The sequence below is a fragment of the Zophobas morio genome, unplaced genomic scaffold, assembly GCF_036711695.1.
Source record: "Zophobas morio isolate AGI-343-1 ecotype UQ-CSIRO unplaced genomic scaffold, CSIRO_AGI_Zmor_V1 ptg000021l, whole genome shotgun sequence".
NCBI lineage: Eukaryota > Metazoa > Arthropoda > Insecta > Coleoptera > Tenebrionidae > Zophobas > Zophobas morio.
In genome coordinates, this window is record NW_026972126.1 from 27,025,537 (window position 1) to 27,045,123 (window position 19,587).

Sequence of the window (19,587 nt, forward strand, 5' to 3'; positions counted from 1 at the left end):
TCTATTGGTTACCTAGCATTCTTACTTTACAAAAAAATCTTTTTTCAATAACTCTTACTAGTGATCTCTCCTAATATTGTTCCGTCTTATGTCAGCAAGGACTAGCCCCGCCCACCCACCCTTTGTTTTCTTGGAAGGTAAGTCATTTATCGAAGTCAGTCTTTTCTTAACAAGTTTTCGCCCCGCCCACCCACCCTTTTCTTCTTCTAACGACTAATTTTATTACTGTTCAGTATAAGATGCACCTTTTAATTAGAGCAGATAAAATTAATCGATGAAATGTAGGCGGAGACGGTGGGTGGGGTTAATTACATATTCTTCTGTAGAGTGAGAGGAGGGTGGGTGGGCAGATTTTGATTATATATATTTTTTCGTAGACTGATAGTGGGAACTAATAGAATTAGGATGTAAAAAAGTAAAAAAAGTGTCTTTTATAAGCAACCAATAGCCCCGCCCACCCACCCTGTATTTTCTTAGAAGGCATATAATTTGACATAATAAGTCTTATTTTGCAAGTATTTGCCCCGCCCACCCACCCTTTATTTTCTTGGAAGGTATGTCCCTTACAAAGTCAGTCTTTTCTTAGCAAGTATTAACCCCGGCCCACCCTCCCTCTTTTTCCTCCAACGACAAATTTTATTACTGTTCCGTAAAGATGCACCGTTCAATCAGAGCAGATAAAATTAATCACTAAAATGGAGGCGGGGTGGCTGGGCGGGTTTAATTATTTATTCTTCTGTAGAGTTGGACGCAAATTACATATTTTCCGTAAACTAAGAGTGGGAACTAATAGAATTAGGACGTAAAAAAATTAAAAAAAAGTGTCTTTTATAAGCAACCAATAGCCCCGCCTACCCACCCTGTATTTTCTTAGAGGGCATATAATTTGACACAATCAGTCGTATTTTGCAAGTACTTGCCCCACCCACCCACCCTTTATTTTCTTGGAAGGTATGTCTCTTACAGAGTTAGTCATTTCTTAGCAAGTATTAGCCCCGCCCACCCACCGTCTTCTTCCTCCAACGACAAATTTTATTACTGTTCAGTAAAGATGCACCGTTCAATCAGAGCAGATAAAATTAATCACTGAAATGGTGGCGGGGTGGGTGGGCGTTGTTAATTATGTATTCTTCTGTAGAGTGGGACGCAAATTATATATTTTCCGTAAACTAAGAGTGGGAACTAATAGAATTAGGACGTAAAAAAAAGTGTCTTTTATAAGCAACCAATAGCCCCGCCTACCCACCCTGTATTTTCTTAGAAGGCATATAATTTGACACAATCAGTCGTATTTTGCAAGTATTAGCCCCGCCCACCCACCCTCTTCTTCCTCCAACGACTAATTTTATTACTGTTCAGTAAAGATGCACCGTTCAATCAGAGCAGATAAAATTAATCACTGAAATGGAGGCGGGGTGGGTGGGTGGGGTTAGTATTTGATAAGATAAGACTGATTTGGAATATGACTTACCTTCCAAGAAAACAAAGGGTGGGTGGGCGGGGCTAATATTTGCTAAGATAAAAGTGATTGTGGCAAATGACATACCTTCTAAGAAAAGAAAAGGCTGGTGGGAGGGCCTAGTACTTGTGAAGATAAAAAACGGGTGTAAAGGCTAAGATAGAATTGATTTTGGTAATTCACATATCTCTAAAAAACTAAAGGGTGGGTGGGCTAGTACTTGCTAAGATAAGACTGATTGTGGCAAATTTCATAGCCTCGGAGAAAGTAGAAAACAGGGGGTGGGGCTACTACTTGTAAGACTGATTTGGTAAACGACATAGTCTCTAAGAAAAAAAGGGTGGGTGGGCGGGGCTAGTATTTGATAAGATAAGGCTGAACAATATTAAGAGTCGTCCTTGGAAATGAAGACGGGGTGGGTGGGCGGGGCTACTGCTTGCTCATAAAACTAGAAAAAAATTAAATTTAGCCCCGCCTCCTACCTGTACATCTTACATCACATAGTATAACAAAAAAATTGTGATTAGCGTGTTTTTCTTTTTTTAGCAGTCTACGTTCTGTTAGTTCCTATTCCCACTCTACAAAAGAACATATAATAATTAAGCCCGCCCACCCACCCCGCCTTCATTTTAGTGATTCATTTTATGTAGCCAGAATGAAAGGTGGATTTCCATTGAACAGAGATAAAATCGTTTGAATGACAGCAGCGTGTGTGGGCGGGGCTAGTGCAGCTAAGATAAGACTGATTTTGGTAAATGATATATCTTCTAAGAAAATAGAGGGCGGGTGGGCGTTTCTGGAACTTGATAAGAAAAGACTAATTTTAGTAAATCACATATCCCTTAAAAAAATAAAGGGTGGGTGGGCGGGGCTAAAAGTTGTTAAGGTAGAACTGAACAATATTAAGGGTAGTCACTGGAATGTACTTGAAGTTTACGAACATATATCTTGATTTTGTTTATTATTATTATACATTTTTTTATTGTTTAAATCGGATTATTCTGTACCAAGATAGAAAATATTAAATCACTCTCCCATTTTTTTTTAATCAAATTAACGAGTCGCCCCATTTTCCCGAAAATACAAATGTCTTGATTTAATAAGGATTAAATAAGAATTACTTAACCATTTTAATCCTCTGGTTTGAGGTGACAAACTCATTCAAATCAAATTAATTTCCACGTGGCATTCTTCTGATGTGTAAACATAAACACTTTCAAGTTGTTTTACTTATCGAGCGTAAACTAAAGAAGTATAGTAACCGAGTCTATAGGGCGACTTGGTACTTTCATATTTTGTCACTTTTAGACAGGATCGTATCTAGGGAGATGTTGAGCCTCGTCTACATAACAATTGCATATACATCAAATAATTTTTCGAAACAGCTTCGACCATTTTTTTAAAATTACTCATAACAGAAAAATGCACTTGAAACATCTATATAGCATGCTCCTTTATCTACTTTTACAGTAGGCAGTTCTTTATTTTAGCTTATAGGGGTTATAAAAAAATTAAATCCACAAAATTAAATTTTACAATTTTTCCAAGATTCTGTATTTGTTTGCCTGATTTCTAAGTGTTTGTGATGTACTTAATTGTACAAATCGTAATAAAACACATGCGGTACAAACTTACCACAAGAAGAGAAGAATGTTTTTCAAAAACCGTTTAAACGTCACTTTAACACTTTATCCAGCTCAAACCAAAAGACTTTTTTCAGAAACCACTCATTATTCATCTTTAATTAATAATAATAATTAATAATCGAAGAGACATATTTCCGGTTTCGCGAACTCGTTAAGACTGGTTTCGGCAAATTACACCCCCTGTCGGCTCCCTCGTCCTCGTCGCGTGATTTTTACAAGAAATATCGATTTTTATAGATTCGTTAAAAATAAAAGCAAAAATCAAATTTGAAAATTTTTAGTATTTTGAAATCCCTAGTGATTTATTTTTTAAAGAATTTAAAGGAGTGTTTTTTTTTAAAGAATTCTAAACTGTGCCTGATAAATTTCCACCAAAAATTGTTCATCCATTCACACCAAAATTTTGATGTCGTAATCTACTTAATAAAAATGTGCTGAGTGTCAAGTTAGCCTGTGTGAACGCTGTTTAGAGTAATGATGAAATTTATCAATTAACTCTACGTTACGTCTCTGATAAGATTACTCAAAATTTTGAAAATCGTTCGAAAATCGAAAAAGTTGATTTATTTATGAAATCGTAGAAAATTCCGTCGGCGTCCATTCATCGCTCCCCTGCCATTAACAAAGCGGCGGCGATCTCGCGCCCTCGTCCAGCCGCCCCCGCCGCAAAAAATGTTTACATTTCGTCCCATTCATTCACCTATCCATTTTTATCCTTCCACCTCCACGCGTCGCCGCACGCCCGCGCCGACACACACAAACAGTGCGGTTGTGGCAACCCCATCGGCACGACCTCGTGCTCGTCGCGTCGGCGGCGTCGGCGGCGGATGACGGCATCTCCGGTTAGCCGCCAGCGAAGACGAGCACATGCCGGTCGGTCCGTCGGCGGCGGCGGCGGCGATCGCGTTTGGCGCCCATCCAGCATATGTGACGCGTGCGCCGCCTTCGACAAACCGCGTTCTTGTCACTCCTACGCCAATTTATATAGTTCGCTCCTTTATTACCGCCAGGCCCGGCCCGCCGCAACCGCAAATTCGCCCTCTCCCTCTCGCTCGCCGGGCCCGCTTCGCCCGTCTCTCTCCCGTCCGTACCCCTTTACGTTGGCTTCAGCTTTAATCGCGTCGCTCCGTCTCCGTCTGGCCCGTGGGGCGGCGCAGGGCGTCCCCGTCGGGCCGGAGTGCGTCTCTGTCGCGATAAACGAAGGGTTATCAAGCGCAAGAGTGCGGGCCAAACCGCGACGTGTCTCCGGTTATCCTTGTCTTGCGGGGGGCGGCGGGGGCGGCCGCGTGTTTTCGGTAGTTAATCAACAACACACTGTTAAAGCCTTTAGTTTGGGCAAATTCGCGGCGAATAGTGCACGCGTGACATGTAGTGCGAGAAGTGGGCATTTACCGCACGGACTCGACGGTGCGTTGCCTGGCAACGGGACGCGGGTCCGCCGACGATGGCGCGGTGATGTTCGGCGAGTGGAACCCCACGATGCACCTGACGGCCGGCTCGGGGACGGCGCCGGGGGCGGCGGCCTCGCCGGAGGGCACGAGCGTCATCAACGACACCTACACGAAGATGACGTCCGACATCCTGGCGGAGAGGACGCTGAACGACTTCCTCTCGGAGCACCCGGGGGAGCTCATCCGGACGGGGAGTCCGCTGTTCGTGTGCACGGTGTTGCCGCCGCATTGGCGCTCCAACAAGACGCTGCCGGTGGCGTTCAAGGTGGTGGCGCTGGGGGACGTCGGGGACGGCACGGTGGTGACGGTGCGGGCGGGCAACGACGAGAACTACTGTGCGGAGCTGAGGAACTCGACGGCGGTCATGAAGAACCAGGTGGCCAAGTTCAACGATTTGAGGTTCGTCGGAAGGAGCGGAAGAGGTGAGTTCACGCCGACGGAGGCGGCGACGGGACACTTGTTGACACCGCGACGACCATAACTTAAACCAACACACTTCTTCGACAATTTACATTTTATAACCGCCATTTAAGAAACATGGCCGCCGGAAAGCGGAGTCGAAATGTGCCGTCGAACGGGATACAAGCACAAACTTCTTGACAACTTCTCCAACGAGTTTAGGTTATATCGTTCTAATAGAGAATATCGAGGAAATTATAACCCAGGGATCTAATCTATGCACCTAGCTATTCCTCTTGTGTTTAGCCAAATTGCATAATAGTGTACACGATTAACTCGTTACAGAAAATTGTCATTAGCAGTGGACTTAAACCAAAACCTTGAACAGCTCCGTTACTAGAAAAAAAAAGAATCTTTTACCTTATTAAAAAAAAAGACACTTGGTGCCGTCGAGAAGGTTTCACATTCTTAAAATGTAGTAGGACAAATCTCAATTTCTCAGTACATGTTTAACTTCGCCTTTTTATGTCTATACTTCGAAAAAATTCGACTATTAGCACGTTCAGATTATAAGCATCACCGGTTAAAGCGAAATGAAATTTATCTGTCATCTTGTAAACCAACCAAAACGACTAAAACAGTGCCCGTTGTATGCACCACGTGACGATTTTAAAATCTAGACGAGTTTCCACTCACACGAGCTGAAACTTTTGCTCTTATTAAAGCCTGAAATAACATTTTAATGGAGTTTATGTATGCAAAGTCTCCGCTAATTCGCATATGAAGCGCAAAGTTCTCATGCATTAGCGATATGTAAACTTGGACTGAATATATTTTAAAAATCATAATTTATACACATCGCGACGTCACTATAGAAAATTGTAAATCGTACCGAGCTGAGAGCGGACCCTTGACTTAGCAAAAATAAAAATCTGGAATAAAAATTAAAATTAAAGTCTGTATAATCATCCCATTTTTTTATTCCCCGGAAAAACCAAAACGTTGGCCGGATTTATTACAAGTTCATCTTGTGTATGCGCGAAATGGTGCGGCGGACCGCAAGCCCAACATTTTTAAACAAGCCGCAATTCAATTCACATCCTAATATAAAGCTTCCACGACAAAGCTTTTAATCATGTAATGGTTATTGCTGATTGTACACAATAACTGATTATTTAGTTGTGCATTTTTCAACCCTTTGATCTATCGACCACACATTTGACGTGTCATTCCGAAGCGCATTCCAATCACATCCACTACTCTTTGATCTGCGTAATCAAACCGGCCATCTCCACTTTTTAACTCTGTTTGAGCCACCACCGCCAGAAACAGCGCCTCGTGTATGCACGATATTTAAATAATTCACGCTCTCATTGATCAGCCCTCGACCCCATGAATAATCCGGCTAATTATCAGTTTTTTCGTGGAAAATACGCAGCAACAGGTCCGCCCCCTCGCGCTGAATTTTTCAAAATGCAGGCGTTTCTTGTGAAATATTGAGGGCGCCTCCAGGAGCTTATCGGGCAATTAGTCCGGTCGCGGCCCGATTGGGCGCTCCGGTTGTGTCAACAGCTGGAAAAACGTCCGTTTTGCGCTAATCCCTGCTCAAACTTTATTTTTAAACGGAATCGTATCAGTCGAGTTGTCGGTTTAATTTCGTGACGAGAAATGAAAAGGGTGCCTGCCGTCAGACAAACAGCTCATTTTACGCCGGATTAACTTTTATAATCTGTTGACACTTTTCCGCGACAAGCTGGTTTTCCGCGAGGCGGGTTTTCCATTTTTCAGCCATGCGCGCAGTAGTCCGACGGAGAAATCGCGAAGGGGGTTTTCTTTGCTGGCGTTCAAGTCACCGGAGGCCGGGGAAGATTTCGATAAGACGGACGTCTTGGGGGTTTTGGGGGTGGAAGGAGGAGGGGGGTGGTGAGGGTGGGGTGTGTGGACCGTGAAGAACTGATTTGGTGGAAATTCGGGGGTGGATTTGATGGAAAAGGTCGAGTAAATGAAACGCGATTTCAGGTTTTTGAAGGTTTTCCTCGATGAAGTCTTAAACACTAACAAGTACCTATAGATATAAAAAATAATATTTTTTGTTCGTTAATTCATGAAAAATTATTATTATTAGAATATAAAGAGAGGAAAATGAGCAAGTATTTTATTCTTTTAGAAATTAGATTTTGTCATTTTCAACGGCAGAAATATCAAGTAAATTCCAAAAATATTATTGAAAATTGTGTCTCCTATAACCGTTAAATGTGTTAAAAGTTCTTTAACAGTGTTTGAAATTTTTTTTTAGCTTTTTGTCTAGATTACTAGATTCCATTGTAATTCAATATATAATGCAATTTTCGTCCAATAAAACGATTGGCCAGAAAAAAAAACCGGGTGGGTGGGCGGGGCCACTTTTAATTTTTGTAAATCTAGTTCGCCATTTGACATAGTAAAATTCAGACTTTATCCAATCAAAAAAACGAATGAAATCCAAAAGCGGAGGTGAGTGCGGTTAGTTTTCCTTTTCGTCTAGATTCTAATGTTTATCATAATAAAACCCCCTTTTTGTCCAATAAAATGAGTGACCAGAATTAAACCGGGTGAGTGGGCGGGGCCACTTTTTAAATTTTTTTAAGCGTAGACTCGACTACTTGACACAATTAAATTAACTGTCCCTCTAATCAAAAAACCAATGAAATTCAAAAGCGGACATAATGGGAGGGGTTAATTTTAGCTTTTTGTCTAGATTCCAACGTTTATCAGTGTGAAATCCTTTTTTTATTTTATTAGTGTCATTTGCCAAAATCAGTCTTATCTTAGCAAGTATTAGCCCCGCCCACCCACCCTTTTCTTCCTCTAACAACTAATGTTATCACTGTTTAGTATAAAATGCACTTTTCAATCAGAGCAGATAAAATTAATCAGTGAAATGGAGGCGGGGAGGGTGGGTGGGGTAATTATATATATTTCCGCAGACTGAGAGTGGAAACTAATAGAATTAGGATGTAAAAAAAGTAAAAAACCAAGTCTTTTATAAGCAAGCAATAGCCCCACCCACCAGAGATTATTCATCCAATAACCAAAATCACTCTAATCTTAACAAATAGTAGCTCCGCCTATTTTCTTAGAGGTCTTATTTCGCAAGTACTTCACAATATGTACCAAATTCAATTTTTATCTCATACTGAATAAAATTAACCAATAAAATCCAGATGCGGAGGTGGGTGGAGTTATTTTGACTTTTTTGTCTAGTTTTCAATTGCTTGTCAATATAAAATCCACAACCAATAAAATGAGTGATAATTTCATTGGCTCTTAATTAAAGACAAATCTCTGTAACAGCCAAGAGTGAAATTATTTTACATGGTTTGTGCATTTTATCGAATTTATAGAAAATTTTAATGCTTCAAGAATCGTTCTAAATTTGCATTTTGTTCGAAAAACACGATTAAAATGATTAAATTTCTGCCGAAAACGTCGAGATTTAAAGAAAAAGAGCTTATGGGAGAAAAGTAAATATCCACCTAAGAGTTACAATTTCAAAAAATTTAAACTTGTGCTCAACACAATAGGGGTAGGGGTCATGAAGCGTCGAGAAAACGTAAAAGTAGAGAGTCGGCCGGCGGACTCGATTACAATACTTCCTTCGTTTACGCTCGAGAAGTAAAATGTCAGTGAAATGGGGAAGAGAGATGGGCGGAGCTAAGTTTAGCTTTTTTCTAGTTTTATGAGCAAGCAGTAGCCCCGCCCACCCACCCTTTCTTCATTCCAGTGTCTACTCTTAACACTGTTCGGTTCTATCTTAGCAAGTTTTAGCCCCGCCCACCCACCCTTTATTTTCTTTGAGGATATGTCATTTATCAAAATCAGTCTTATCTTATCAAGTAAAAAAAATAAAAGTAAAAAAGACAAAATATGGCTTAAGGAAATTAAAGTTTGCCTGGTATCTTTAGTAAAATTTGTTTTGTGTATGTCAGTATTTTCATATTGAAGAACTAATAATATTCTTCTGTCTAATGGAAATGGAAACTAGTAGAATCTAGGATGTGAAAAACGTAAAAAAGCGCTAATCGTAACTGTTTTATATAAAAAAGTAAAGACTTAATTTCTTGTATAAAAAATGTATTTCTTATTTCAGAAGAAAAAAAAACGGAACAGAGGGGTGGGTGGGCGGGGCTAACTTTTCCTTACTGAGTCTTATACTTATAAGCAAATAATAGCCCCGCCCGATTTCTGAAAACGTTGATATATGAATTTCACAGAAATTATCATAGAGTTTTTACATAATTTTTTATTGTTAAAGTGTAAATAGCTATTCTAAAAAAAAATAGGAGATTTTAATAAAAATAAAAATCTTGTCCACCCGCCCTCTATTTTCTTAGAGAGTGTTATTTGCTCAAATCAGTCTTACCTTGGTAGGTAATAGCCCCGCCCACCCACCCTTTATTCTCTTAGAGGTTCTATCATTTGCCAAAATTAGTTTTGTTTTGCTCACCTGCACTGCTTTCATCTAACGATTTTATTTCTGTTTAGTATAAAATCCGCCTTTCATTCCGAGCAGATAAAATAAATCACTGAAACAGTGGCGGGGTGGGTGGGCGGGGCTAATAATATTCTTGTGTCTAATGGGAATGGAAATTAGTGTAATCTAGGATGTCCGAAAAATTTATTTCTTATAATAATATATATAATTAAATTTAAGTTTCTCGATTTTTGATTTTTCAATTTTTCGTTTTCCCGTTTTTCAAGTTCGCGATTTTTAATTTTCTTTTTCCCGATTTTTTACCACAATTTCCAATTTATTATTTTCTTTTTGTTTCGGTTTCATAATTTTTCGTTATTTCAGCTTCAATTTTTTCAGTTTTGCAATTTTTCGGTGTAACAATTTTTCATTATTGCATTTTCAATTGCTCATTTTAATTTTTCGATTTTTCAATTTTTCGTTTCCTCAGTTTTTCTCAATTTTCGACCACAATTTTTGATTTTTTTATTTCCTTTTTACTTTTTCAATGTTCCTTTCGATTTTATAATTTTTCGTTAATTTAATTTTTCAAATTTTCAATCTTTGATTTTTCAGTCCCTCGATTTTTTTTTATACTAAATATCCACCATTTGTCATTCCGACCAGATAAAATAAATCAGTGAAACGGAGGCGGGGTGGGTGGGCGGGTCTAATAATATTCTTGTGTCGAATGGGAATGAGAACTAATAGAATCCAGGATGTCTAAAAAATGTATTTCTTATTTCAGAAGAAAAAAAAAAGAGAACGGACGGGTGGTTGGGCGGGGCTAAGTTAAAACTTAAAATTAAATTAAAGTTTCTCGATTTTTAATTTTTCGTTCCTCCGTTTTTCAAGTTCGTGATTTTTAATTTTCCTTTTCCCGATTTTTTGCCACAATTTCTCGTTTTATTATTTTCTTTTTGTTTCGGCTTCATAATTTTTCGTTATTTCAGCTTCAATTTTTTTCAGTTTTACAATTTTTCATTATTCGATTTTCAATTTGTCAAATTTTAATTTTTCGATTTTTCAATTTTTCGCTTCCTCAGTTTTTCTCAATTTTCTACCACAATTTTCGATTTTTTCATTTCCTTTTTATTTTTTCAATGTTCCTTTCGATTTTATAATTTTTCGTTGATTTAATTTTTCAAATTTTCAATCTTTGATTTTTTAGTCCCTCGATTTTTTTATACTAAATATCCACCATTTGTCATTCCGACCAGATAAAATAAATCACTGAAACGGAGGCGGGGTGGGTGGGTGGGGCTAATAATATTCTTCTGTCGAATGGGAATGGAAAACTAATAGAATCTAGGATGTCGAAAAAATTTATTTTTTATTAAAAAAAAAAGAGAACGGACGGGTGGGTGGCCGGGACTAAGTTAAACTTAAAACTAAATTAAACTTTCTTGATTTTTAATTTTTCGTTTTCCCGGTTTTCTACCACAATTTCTCCTTTTATCATTTTTTTTTAATTTTTTCAATGTATATGTCTCGGTTTTTTCATTTTTGTTATTTCAGCTTCAATTTTTCCAGTTTTGCAATTTTTCATTATTTGATTTTCAGTTTCTTAAATTTTAATTTTTCGATTTTTCAATTTTTCGTTTCCTTAGTTTTTCTCAAGTTTCTACTACAATTATTTCCTTTTTATTTTTTCAATGTTTCTTTCGATTTTATAATTTTTCGTTAATTTAATTTTTCAAAATTTCAATCTTTGATTTTTCAGTCCCTGGATTTTTTTTTATACTAAAGATCCACCTTTCATTCCGACCAGATAAAATAAATCACTGAAACGGAGAAGGGTGGGTGGGCGGGGCTAATAGTATTCTTCCGTCGAATGGGAATGGAAACTAGTAGAATCTAGGATGTCTAAAAATTTTTTTCTTATTTCAGAAGAAAAAAGAGAGAACGGACGGGTGGGTGGGCGGGGCTTAATTAAACTTAAAATTAAACCAAAGTTTCTCGATTTTTAATTTTTTAATTTTTCAATTTGTCGTTTCCCGGTTTTTTCAAGTTCACAATTTTTAATTTTCTTTTTTACGATTTTCTACTACAATTTCTGGCTTTATTATTTTATTTTTATTTTTTTCAATGTTTCTTTCGATTTAATAATTTTTGGTTAATTCAGTTTTTCAAATTTTCAATCTTTGATTTTTCAATTGCTCATTTTTCAAACTTGTAATTTTTGGATTTCCAATTATCCGATTTTCCGATGTCTTTAATTTTATTCTTTCGATTTTTGAATTTTTCGTTTCTTCAATTTTTCAAGTTTTAGATTTTTCAGTTTTCATTTTTGATTTTTCTGTTTTACAGTTTTGCAATTTTTCCATTTTTTTAATTCCAAACGTTGAAAAATTGAAAAATCGAACAACTGAAAGACGAAAAATTGATACACTGAAAAACTAAAAGATGAGAAATTTAAAAATAAATCGGAAAATTGGAAACAAGAAAAAAGAATCGAAACGAAAAATTGGAAAACAGGGAAATTGTAAAATCGAATATTTCTAAATTTTTGAAATTGAAAAATTAAAAATCTAAGATTGGAAAAAAACGAAAAAAAATCTAAATATTGGAAAATCCACAAATAGAAAGTTTTCACATTGAAAAAAGAATTATAAAATCACAAAACTGAAAAACCGAAAAATTTAAAAACAAAGAAAATAAAAAACCGAATCGAAAAATTGCAATTCAAAATATTAAAGAAATGAAACATGGTAAAATTGAAAACTCATGTAGTTGGAAAATCGGAAAACTGAAAAATTTAAAAATGAAGATTCGAAGACGTAAACTGAATAAAAAAAAAATTGAAAAATGGCAAATCCAAAAACAAAAAAAACGATTAATTGATTCAACTGAAACTGGAAAAACAAAAAATTATAAAATCGAAACATTGAAAAATCGAAAATTGAGGACACAAAAAATTTCAAAATTAAGCTTTTTTGGCATGAAATCTACAACAACACTATTTATTTATTTATTTATTTTTCAAAAAACGCCCACCCGCCCTTTATTTTTTTAGAGGTCATGTTATTTGGCAATATCAGTCTTATCTTGGCAAATACTAAAACTATTTTTTTTAATAATTTTCCTTACTTCTTCTTTCGACAAAATTTATCACTAAAGAAATCTGACCTGATCAAACCTGATCTGACAAACATCAGTTGAGCGCTCAACTGTGTTACGACTGTGTAAATTCTATAGACCGTCGACATGGACACCGACACCGACACCGACACCGACACAAGTTATAGAATAGAACATCAGCATGGTTTTTAAATTGTAAATCAACAACACCATGACCTGACAAACATCAGGTCACTGCTCAAAGTGTGAGGGAAGTACTGTATGAATTCTATATATCGATTTTTTAATAATTAATAGAGTTACCTGAAGAATCATTGATAAAATATGCTACTGTTACAATATTATTTTTTTGTATAGTAAATTTCTTATGATGGTCTTCTCTATGAAATAACGACATTAAAGTTTTCTTGGTGATTTCGGTAGATTCCTCTCAAGTCCGTCCGCCGCCTCCCCCATGTCCACGTCTAACCCGTCCCTTGGTCCGAATTTCCATTTAAATTTCCTGCGACCACTCTGGGCCGTCCTGCGTGTTGTCCCGTCGCGTTCCCCGCCCCTGTATTCAGCAGTACGGCGCACCGCGAAACTCATTAAACCGTCCGCCGAATAAATCCAAAAGTGTACATAATCGATTGCGTTTTACATGGTGAAATGAACTAGGCTCCCGCTTGTTGGTCGACCGGATTACTGGCCGGCTTTGTGTGTGTTTCTCTCCAATATTTATTTTGATCATTGCCGGTGGAAGCTCCTTTTTCAGAGCTTTTTGTTTAATCTGGTTTTACTAATGCACTTTGTGCCGTTATCAATTTTAATGCTCCCTCCGATGATGATTAGATCGGCTTAATTCCGCAAAACGAATCGATATAACCCCATCACCGCGACATCTCCCGCCTCCGGACCATTAATCATTGACAAACTGGAAGATATCTTCGAGATAAGGGCACAATCTGGAGACGCCGAGAAGTAATTAACGGGAGACGGCCCGGGCTTGAAATAATCATCTGATAATCCGGAATTAGCGATTCCACCTTGATGGATTTGACGACTCTGCGACTAATTCAGCGAAATCCCCTTTTTCCGCGATTTCCGTTTTTTTGGAAAATATTCCGGGAAGCGCCGCCCCTGGCTGAAAAATGCACACTACTTGATGTGTTTAACCCGGCCATTAGGGTTTGTGTGATACCTCAAACACACCGCCACCGCCATCCCGGCCAAGTTGGAACGCATCGATTTTCGTCCGCCGCCCCCGTGCGTTTTTCCTACACACTTGTCGGAAAAATGACGAGACGTTCGCGTGCCGCCGGCCGGTGCACATAACAGCGCGGGTGTACCGCAGGAGTGGAGTCGGTGAGAGCGTCACGCGATGCCGCCGCCACCGCCGCCGGCCGCCGGCTGGTACGAACCCGGCTCGCGGTCAGGTCCCCGGTTAGCCGCTTTTAAGCCGCCACCTCCGGCATTCGTGTAAGTGTTAACTAGCCCGGACCGCCGCCGCCGCCGACACGCTACGCCGCCTCCGAGGGATCTAATTCGATTTCGATTTTGTTCCAGGGAAGAGCTTCACGCTCACGATCATGGTCTCGACGAGCCCGCCGCAGGTGGCCACCTACAACAAGGCGATCAAGGTCACGGTGGACGGGCCCAGGGAGCCGAGGTCGAAAACAAGTGAGTGGGGTGCGATTAATGCCGCTCTCATGTGACGACAAGTGACATTATATTAACTTTCTAAAAATTGAGAATTTGGGATTGTGAAGCTTCAAATTAACACTTTTGGGGTTTGTGCTTTGGGTTTAGGCAGGCGATAAACATCAATCGTCCGGCGGCGGCATGATTTTCCACACTGAATATTTCATTGAAAACTAGGTATTAAACGATCGATTCAATGCTAGTTACGTTATAAATCCATGCATTCAAGTCAAATATTAAGGTGGAACATGGCCGCAATTTGCAATTGAAACACGTAAATTACACTGCGTATTTTGCTGATTAATTGCTTTGACATCACGTTGGTGGTTTGTAGTCGTGCGATAATTCATTCGTTTAGTTGTTCGGAAAAATTCCTGCTGATTGATAACTTATTTTTTAACTGGGCTGAAAAAAAAATTGAAAAAATTCTTGGTGGTTTACAATTCCTGCATTTAACAATACGATTGTGTAGTGGATCAGATATTTAAGTTCATGTTTTCTTAGGGAACTCAATTCCTGCAATTTATCGAAATTTACTCAATAAAAAATTCAGGTGGGTACCTATTAAAAAGAATTGTCTCTACATTTCCAAGAGAGACATTTAAATTTCTATTTTAATAACTTCAATTCCTGCAGCTTATAGCAGGAGTACTCGAATGAACCAAAAAAAAAATATTTGTTTTATGAAACCGAGGAATTAGTAAAAGAGTTCTCGCTGTAAAATATTCTATAAAACGTACAAAAGCACGAGAATTACAACGATTGCAATTCTGAAATTCCTGCTGTTTCTTGTTTAAGAAATTTATAGACGATTGTGGACGCAATATTTCCCAAATTTTAACAATTTACTAACCAAAATGCGTTGAAAATAATAAGACTGAACATTACAAAAGACGGTTAATTTTCTAGTAAGATTCCTGCAAACTTAAAAAAAATCCCTTTCATTTTGCAAAAATCTGATAGAAGCAGATTTCGAAAAATACATTTTTTTTTGTAGATGGTTTTTTCTTATGACAAGTTAACAGAAGAATCGGACGAAATATTAATAAATGTGTTACGGTTAAATTCTGGATGTCGAAATTCCTGCTGGTTTCAGATTCGAGTGTATTGACAACAGCTGAAGAGGGCCCATATTAATTAAGTGCATGAAATATTTAATTTTTTTTAAGAGAGACACTTAATTTTCAAGCTCAATTCCTGCAGCTTATAGCAGTATTACTAAAATATAACAAAAAATTATTTTTTTTTATAAAATCGGAATATTAGTAGAAGAGTTGTCGCTGTAAAATATTCTATATAACACACAAAAGCTTGACAATTTCAACGATTATAACTCTTGAATTCCTGCTGTTCCTTCTTTAAGAAAATTTATAGACGATTGTGGACGCAATATTTCCCAAATTTTACAATTAACTAACTAAAATGCGTTGAAAGTAATAGGACTGAACATTACAAAAGACGGTTAATTTTCTAGTAAAATTCCTGCAAACTTAAGAAAAATTCTCTTTCATTTTGCAGAAATACGATAGAAGCCGATTTCGAAAAACACACTTTTTTGTGGAAGGTTTTCTTTTATGTCAAGTTTACAGAGGAATTAGACGAAACATTAATAGACGTGTTACGGTTAAATTCTGAATGTCGAAATTCCTGCTGGTTTCAGATTCGAGTGTATGGACAACAGCTGAAGAGGGCTCATATTAATCAAGTGCATGAAATATTTAATTTTTTTTAAGAGAGACACTTAATTTTCAAGCTCAATTCCTGCAGCTTATAGCAGTATTACTAAAATATAACAAAAAATTGGTCTAAAGAGTTTAGACAGTACTTCCCTCGCTGTCGGAAACTTGACGACTGCATGCCTATTGTGTTTTTTTTCTCATTACATTTTTGTAGTGGGAATTTAAAAAAAAATTGCGATGACGTCATCAACATTTTTGCAAGGACACGTATATCAGTTGGGATAGATGTAGTGTAATACTAAGAATAAAATTATTATATTCTCAAATTTTCGGGAAAATGAATTGGGTCGTTTGAATATTGATTTGTAATAATCAATAAAATAACGAAACAATTTACTCACGTATACCTACGTATCAGAGGCAACTGAAAATCGTGTATGTATAAACATTGTTAATTTAAGATGACAGGCGTAACAGCATACGTGAGAGCCAAACACAGAAACTGTAAACAAAACGACCGTCGGTTTTATTGCTTCGACTTCCGCTTATTATATAAAACATTGGGTTTTATTTTAATTCTTGACGGTGAAATTCACAATTGGTTGATTATAAACATGTCTATTTCACATTCGCGGAATCAAGTGAACGCATAAAACAAATGCAGGTCTGTAATGTTAAAGTCGATGTAAATAAGCGTGCTACCCTTATGTTTCAACCGAGTTTTTCCTTTAACAAATTTTGTGTCTACCAAATTGGGTTGGTTGGGGTGTAATACTAATAATAAGTGTTGCCTTTAATTTAATCAATAAAATAAATTGACTTCATTAATTTTTTTGAACCACCTCTTAAGAAAATCTAAAAAATATGAATGGAATGATAAATCACAAGTACAAACTCATCATATTTTTTGCATTTTAGATAGGATTTATTCAGCAAAATTTAAGGGTGACGTCATCAATTTTTTTAGGAGGGATGAACAAATACATTTTGAACAAAAGTTTACCATGCTTATAATAACTTTAAAATATTCCCAAGATTTCAAAGCATTCGGTTTTGTAATTCCTGATTAAATCGATAAAATAAATTCACGCCTTCATTAATTTTTTTGAGTCACCCTGCATATGCAAATCCAAAAATATGAATGGAATGATAAATCACAAGTACAGACTCATCATATTTTGTACATTTTAGATACGATTTATTCGGAAAACTTTTGAGCTGACGTCATCAGTTTTTTGTAGAAGATAACCAAATATATTTTCACTAAAAATTTATTATGCTCTTTATAACCTTAAAACATCTGCAAGATTTCAAAGCATTCGGTTTTGTAGTTCCTGATTAAATCAATAAAATAAATTTACGCATTCATTAATTTTTTTGAGTCACCCTGTATATGCAAATCCAAAAAATATGAATGGAGTGATAGATCACAAGTACAGCCTCATCATATTTTGTACATTTTAGATATGATTTATTCGGCAAACTTTCGAGTTGACGTCATCAAGTTTTTGGAGGGGATAAGCAAATATATTTTGACTAAACATTTATTATGCTCTTTATGACCTTAAAACATCTGCAAGATTTCAGAGCATTCGGTTTTGTAGTTCCTGATTAAATCAATAAAATATATTTACGCATTCATTAATTTTTTTGAGTCACCCTGTATATGCAAATCCAAAATATATTAATGGAGTGATAGATCACAAGTACAGACTCATCATATTTTGTACATCTTAGATATGATTTATTCCACAAACTTTTGAGCTGACGTCATCAAGTTTTTGGAGGGGATAAGCAAATATTTTTTGACTAAAGATTTATGATGCTCTTTATAGCCTTAAAACATCTGCAACATTTCAAAGCATTCTGGTTAGCAGATTAAAAATTAAATTTCAAAATGTTGTTTTATAATTTTGATTTTTTTTCCAAAAATCTGGACGTTTCGGGTGAAAAGTCGATTCAGAGTTGTAAACTACATGTGTAGGACTATGTTATTTTATACAATTGAAAACCCATTTACTATGTACAATTTTGAAGTGACGTCATCGCTTTAGTGGTGGGGATGATTCGACAAATTTTGGTTAGCGTTTTACCATCTACATGATATTCTTAATATAACTACAAAATTTCACAACAATCGGTCGAGTACTTTCGGAGATTATCTGTCTAATAAAAATCCGTGACAACAGACGGACAGACGGACAGACGGACGGACAGACGGACAGACGGACAGACGGACGGACAGACGGACAGACGGACAGACGGACAGACGGACAGACGGACAGACAGACGGAAATGGGAGACCTATTTCTTCGTCTTCTAGGGGTCATGAAAGATCGAGAAAACGTAAAAGTAGAGAGTCGGCCGACGGACTCGATTACAATACTTCCTTTGCTTACGCTCGGGAAGTAAAAATTAAGTTTTTTTTATAAAATCGGAATATTAGTAGAAGAGTCGTCGCTGTAAAATATTTTATATATAACACACAAAAGCTTGACAATTTCAACGATTATAACTCTTGAATTCTTGCTGTTTCTTCTTTAAGAAAATTTATAGACGACTATGGACGCAATATTTCCCAAATTTTACAATTAACTAACTAAAATGCGTTGAAAGTAATAGGACTGAACATTACAAAAGACGGTTCATATTCTAGAAAAATTCCTGCAAACTTAAAAATATCTCTTCCATTTTGCAGAAATTCGATAGATGCCGATTTTGAAAAAGACTTTTTTTGTAGATGATTTTCTCTCATGAGAACTTTACAGTAAAATTGGACGAAATATTAATAAATATGTTACAGTTAAATTCTGAATGTCGAAATTCCTGCTGGATTTATATATCTGCGCATTGGAAAAAGTTAAAAGGCGTTCATATAAATAAAGTGCATGAGATATTTACTTTTTTCTAGGAAAGACACTTAAATTTCAATTTCAGGAAGTTCAATTCCTGCAGCTTATAGCAACAGTACTCAAATATATAAAAAAAAATTTAAGATTTTTTTATGAAACCGTTGTATCAACTAAAGAGTTGCCGTTGCAAAATGATATGTGAAACACACCGAAGCATGAAAATTTCAATGAATATAATTCTGGAATTCCTGCTGATTCTTGTTTAATAAAGTTATAGACGATTGTGGACGCAATATTTACTAGTTTTACAATTTACGAACTAAAATGCGTTGAAAGTAAAAAGACTGCACATTCCAAAAAACGGCTCACATTCTAGAAAAATTCCTGCAAACTTGAAAATTTCTCTTCCATTTCACAGAAACTTGATAGATGCCGACTTCGAAAAAGACTTTTTTGTAGATGATTTTCTCTCATGAGAACTTTACAGTGAAATTGGATGAAATATTAATAAATATGTTACAGTTAAATTCTGAATGTCGAAATTCCTGCTGGATTTATATATCTGTGCATTGGAAAAAGTTGAAGGAGATTCATATAAATAAAGCGCATGAAATATTTACTTTTTTCTAGGAAAAAGTGTCCTAGGAAAGACACTTAAATTTCAATTTCAGTAGGTTCAATTTCTGCAGCTTATAGGAATAGTACTCAAATATGAAAAAAAAAATTAAAGATTTTTTTACAAAATTGTTGTATTAATATAATAGCTGCCGCTGCAAAATATTAGATAAAAAATACAAAAACATGACAATTCCAACCATTATAATTCTGAAATTCCTGCTGTTTCTTGT

General features: G+C 36.6%; 1 protein-coding gene across 2 annotated transcripts in view; it reads left to right on the forward strand.

Moving 5' to 3' along the window:
* Nucleotides 1-4,484: 4,484 nt before the first annotated feature.
* The window catches only part of LOC135132291 (runt-related transcription factor 3), a 46,266-nt gene continuing 31,163 nt past the window's right edge, over nucleotides 4,485-19,587 (forward strand). For both annotated transcript variants that reach the window (XM_064060329.1, XM_064060330.1), the window contains exons 1-2: nucleotides 4,485-4,978; nucleotides 14,074-14,187. In XM_064060329.1, coding sequence (XP_063916399.1) covers nucleotides 4,561-4,978; nucleotides 14,074-14,187 — 532 coding nt within the window. In that variant the 5' untranslated portion in view covers nucleotides 4,485-4,560. The remainder of the gene's footprint in view (nucleotides 4,979-14,073; nucleotides 14,188-19,587) is intronic.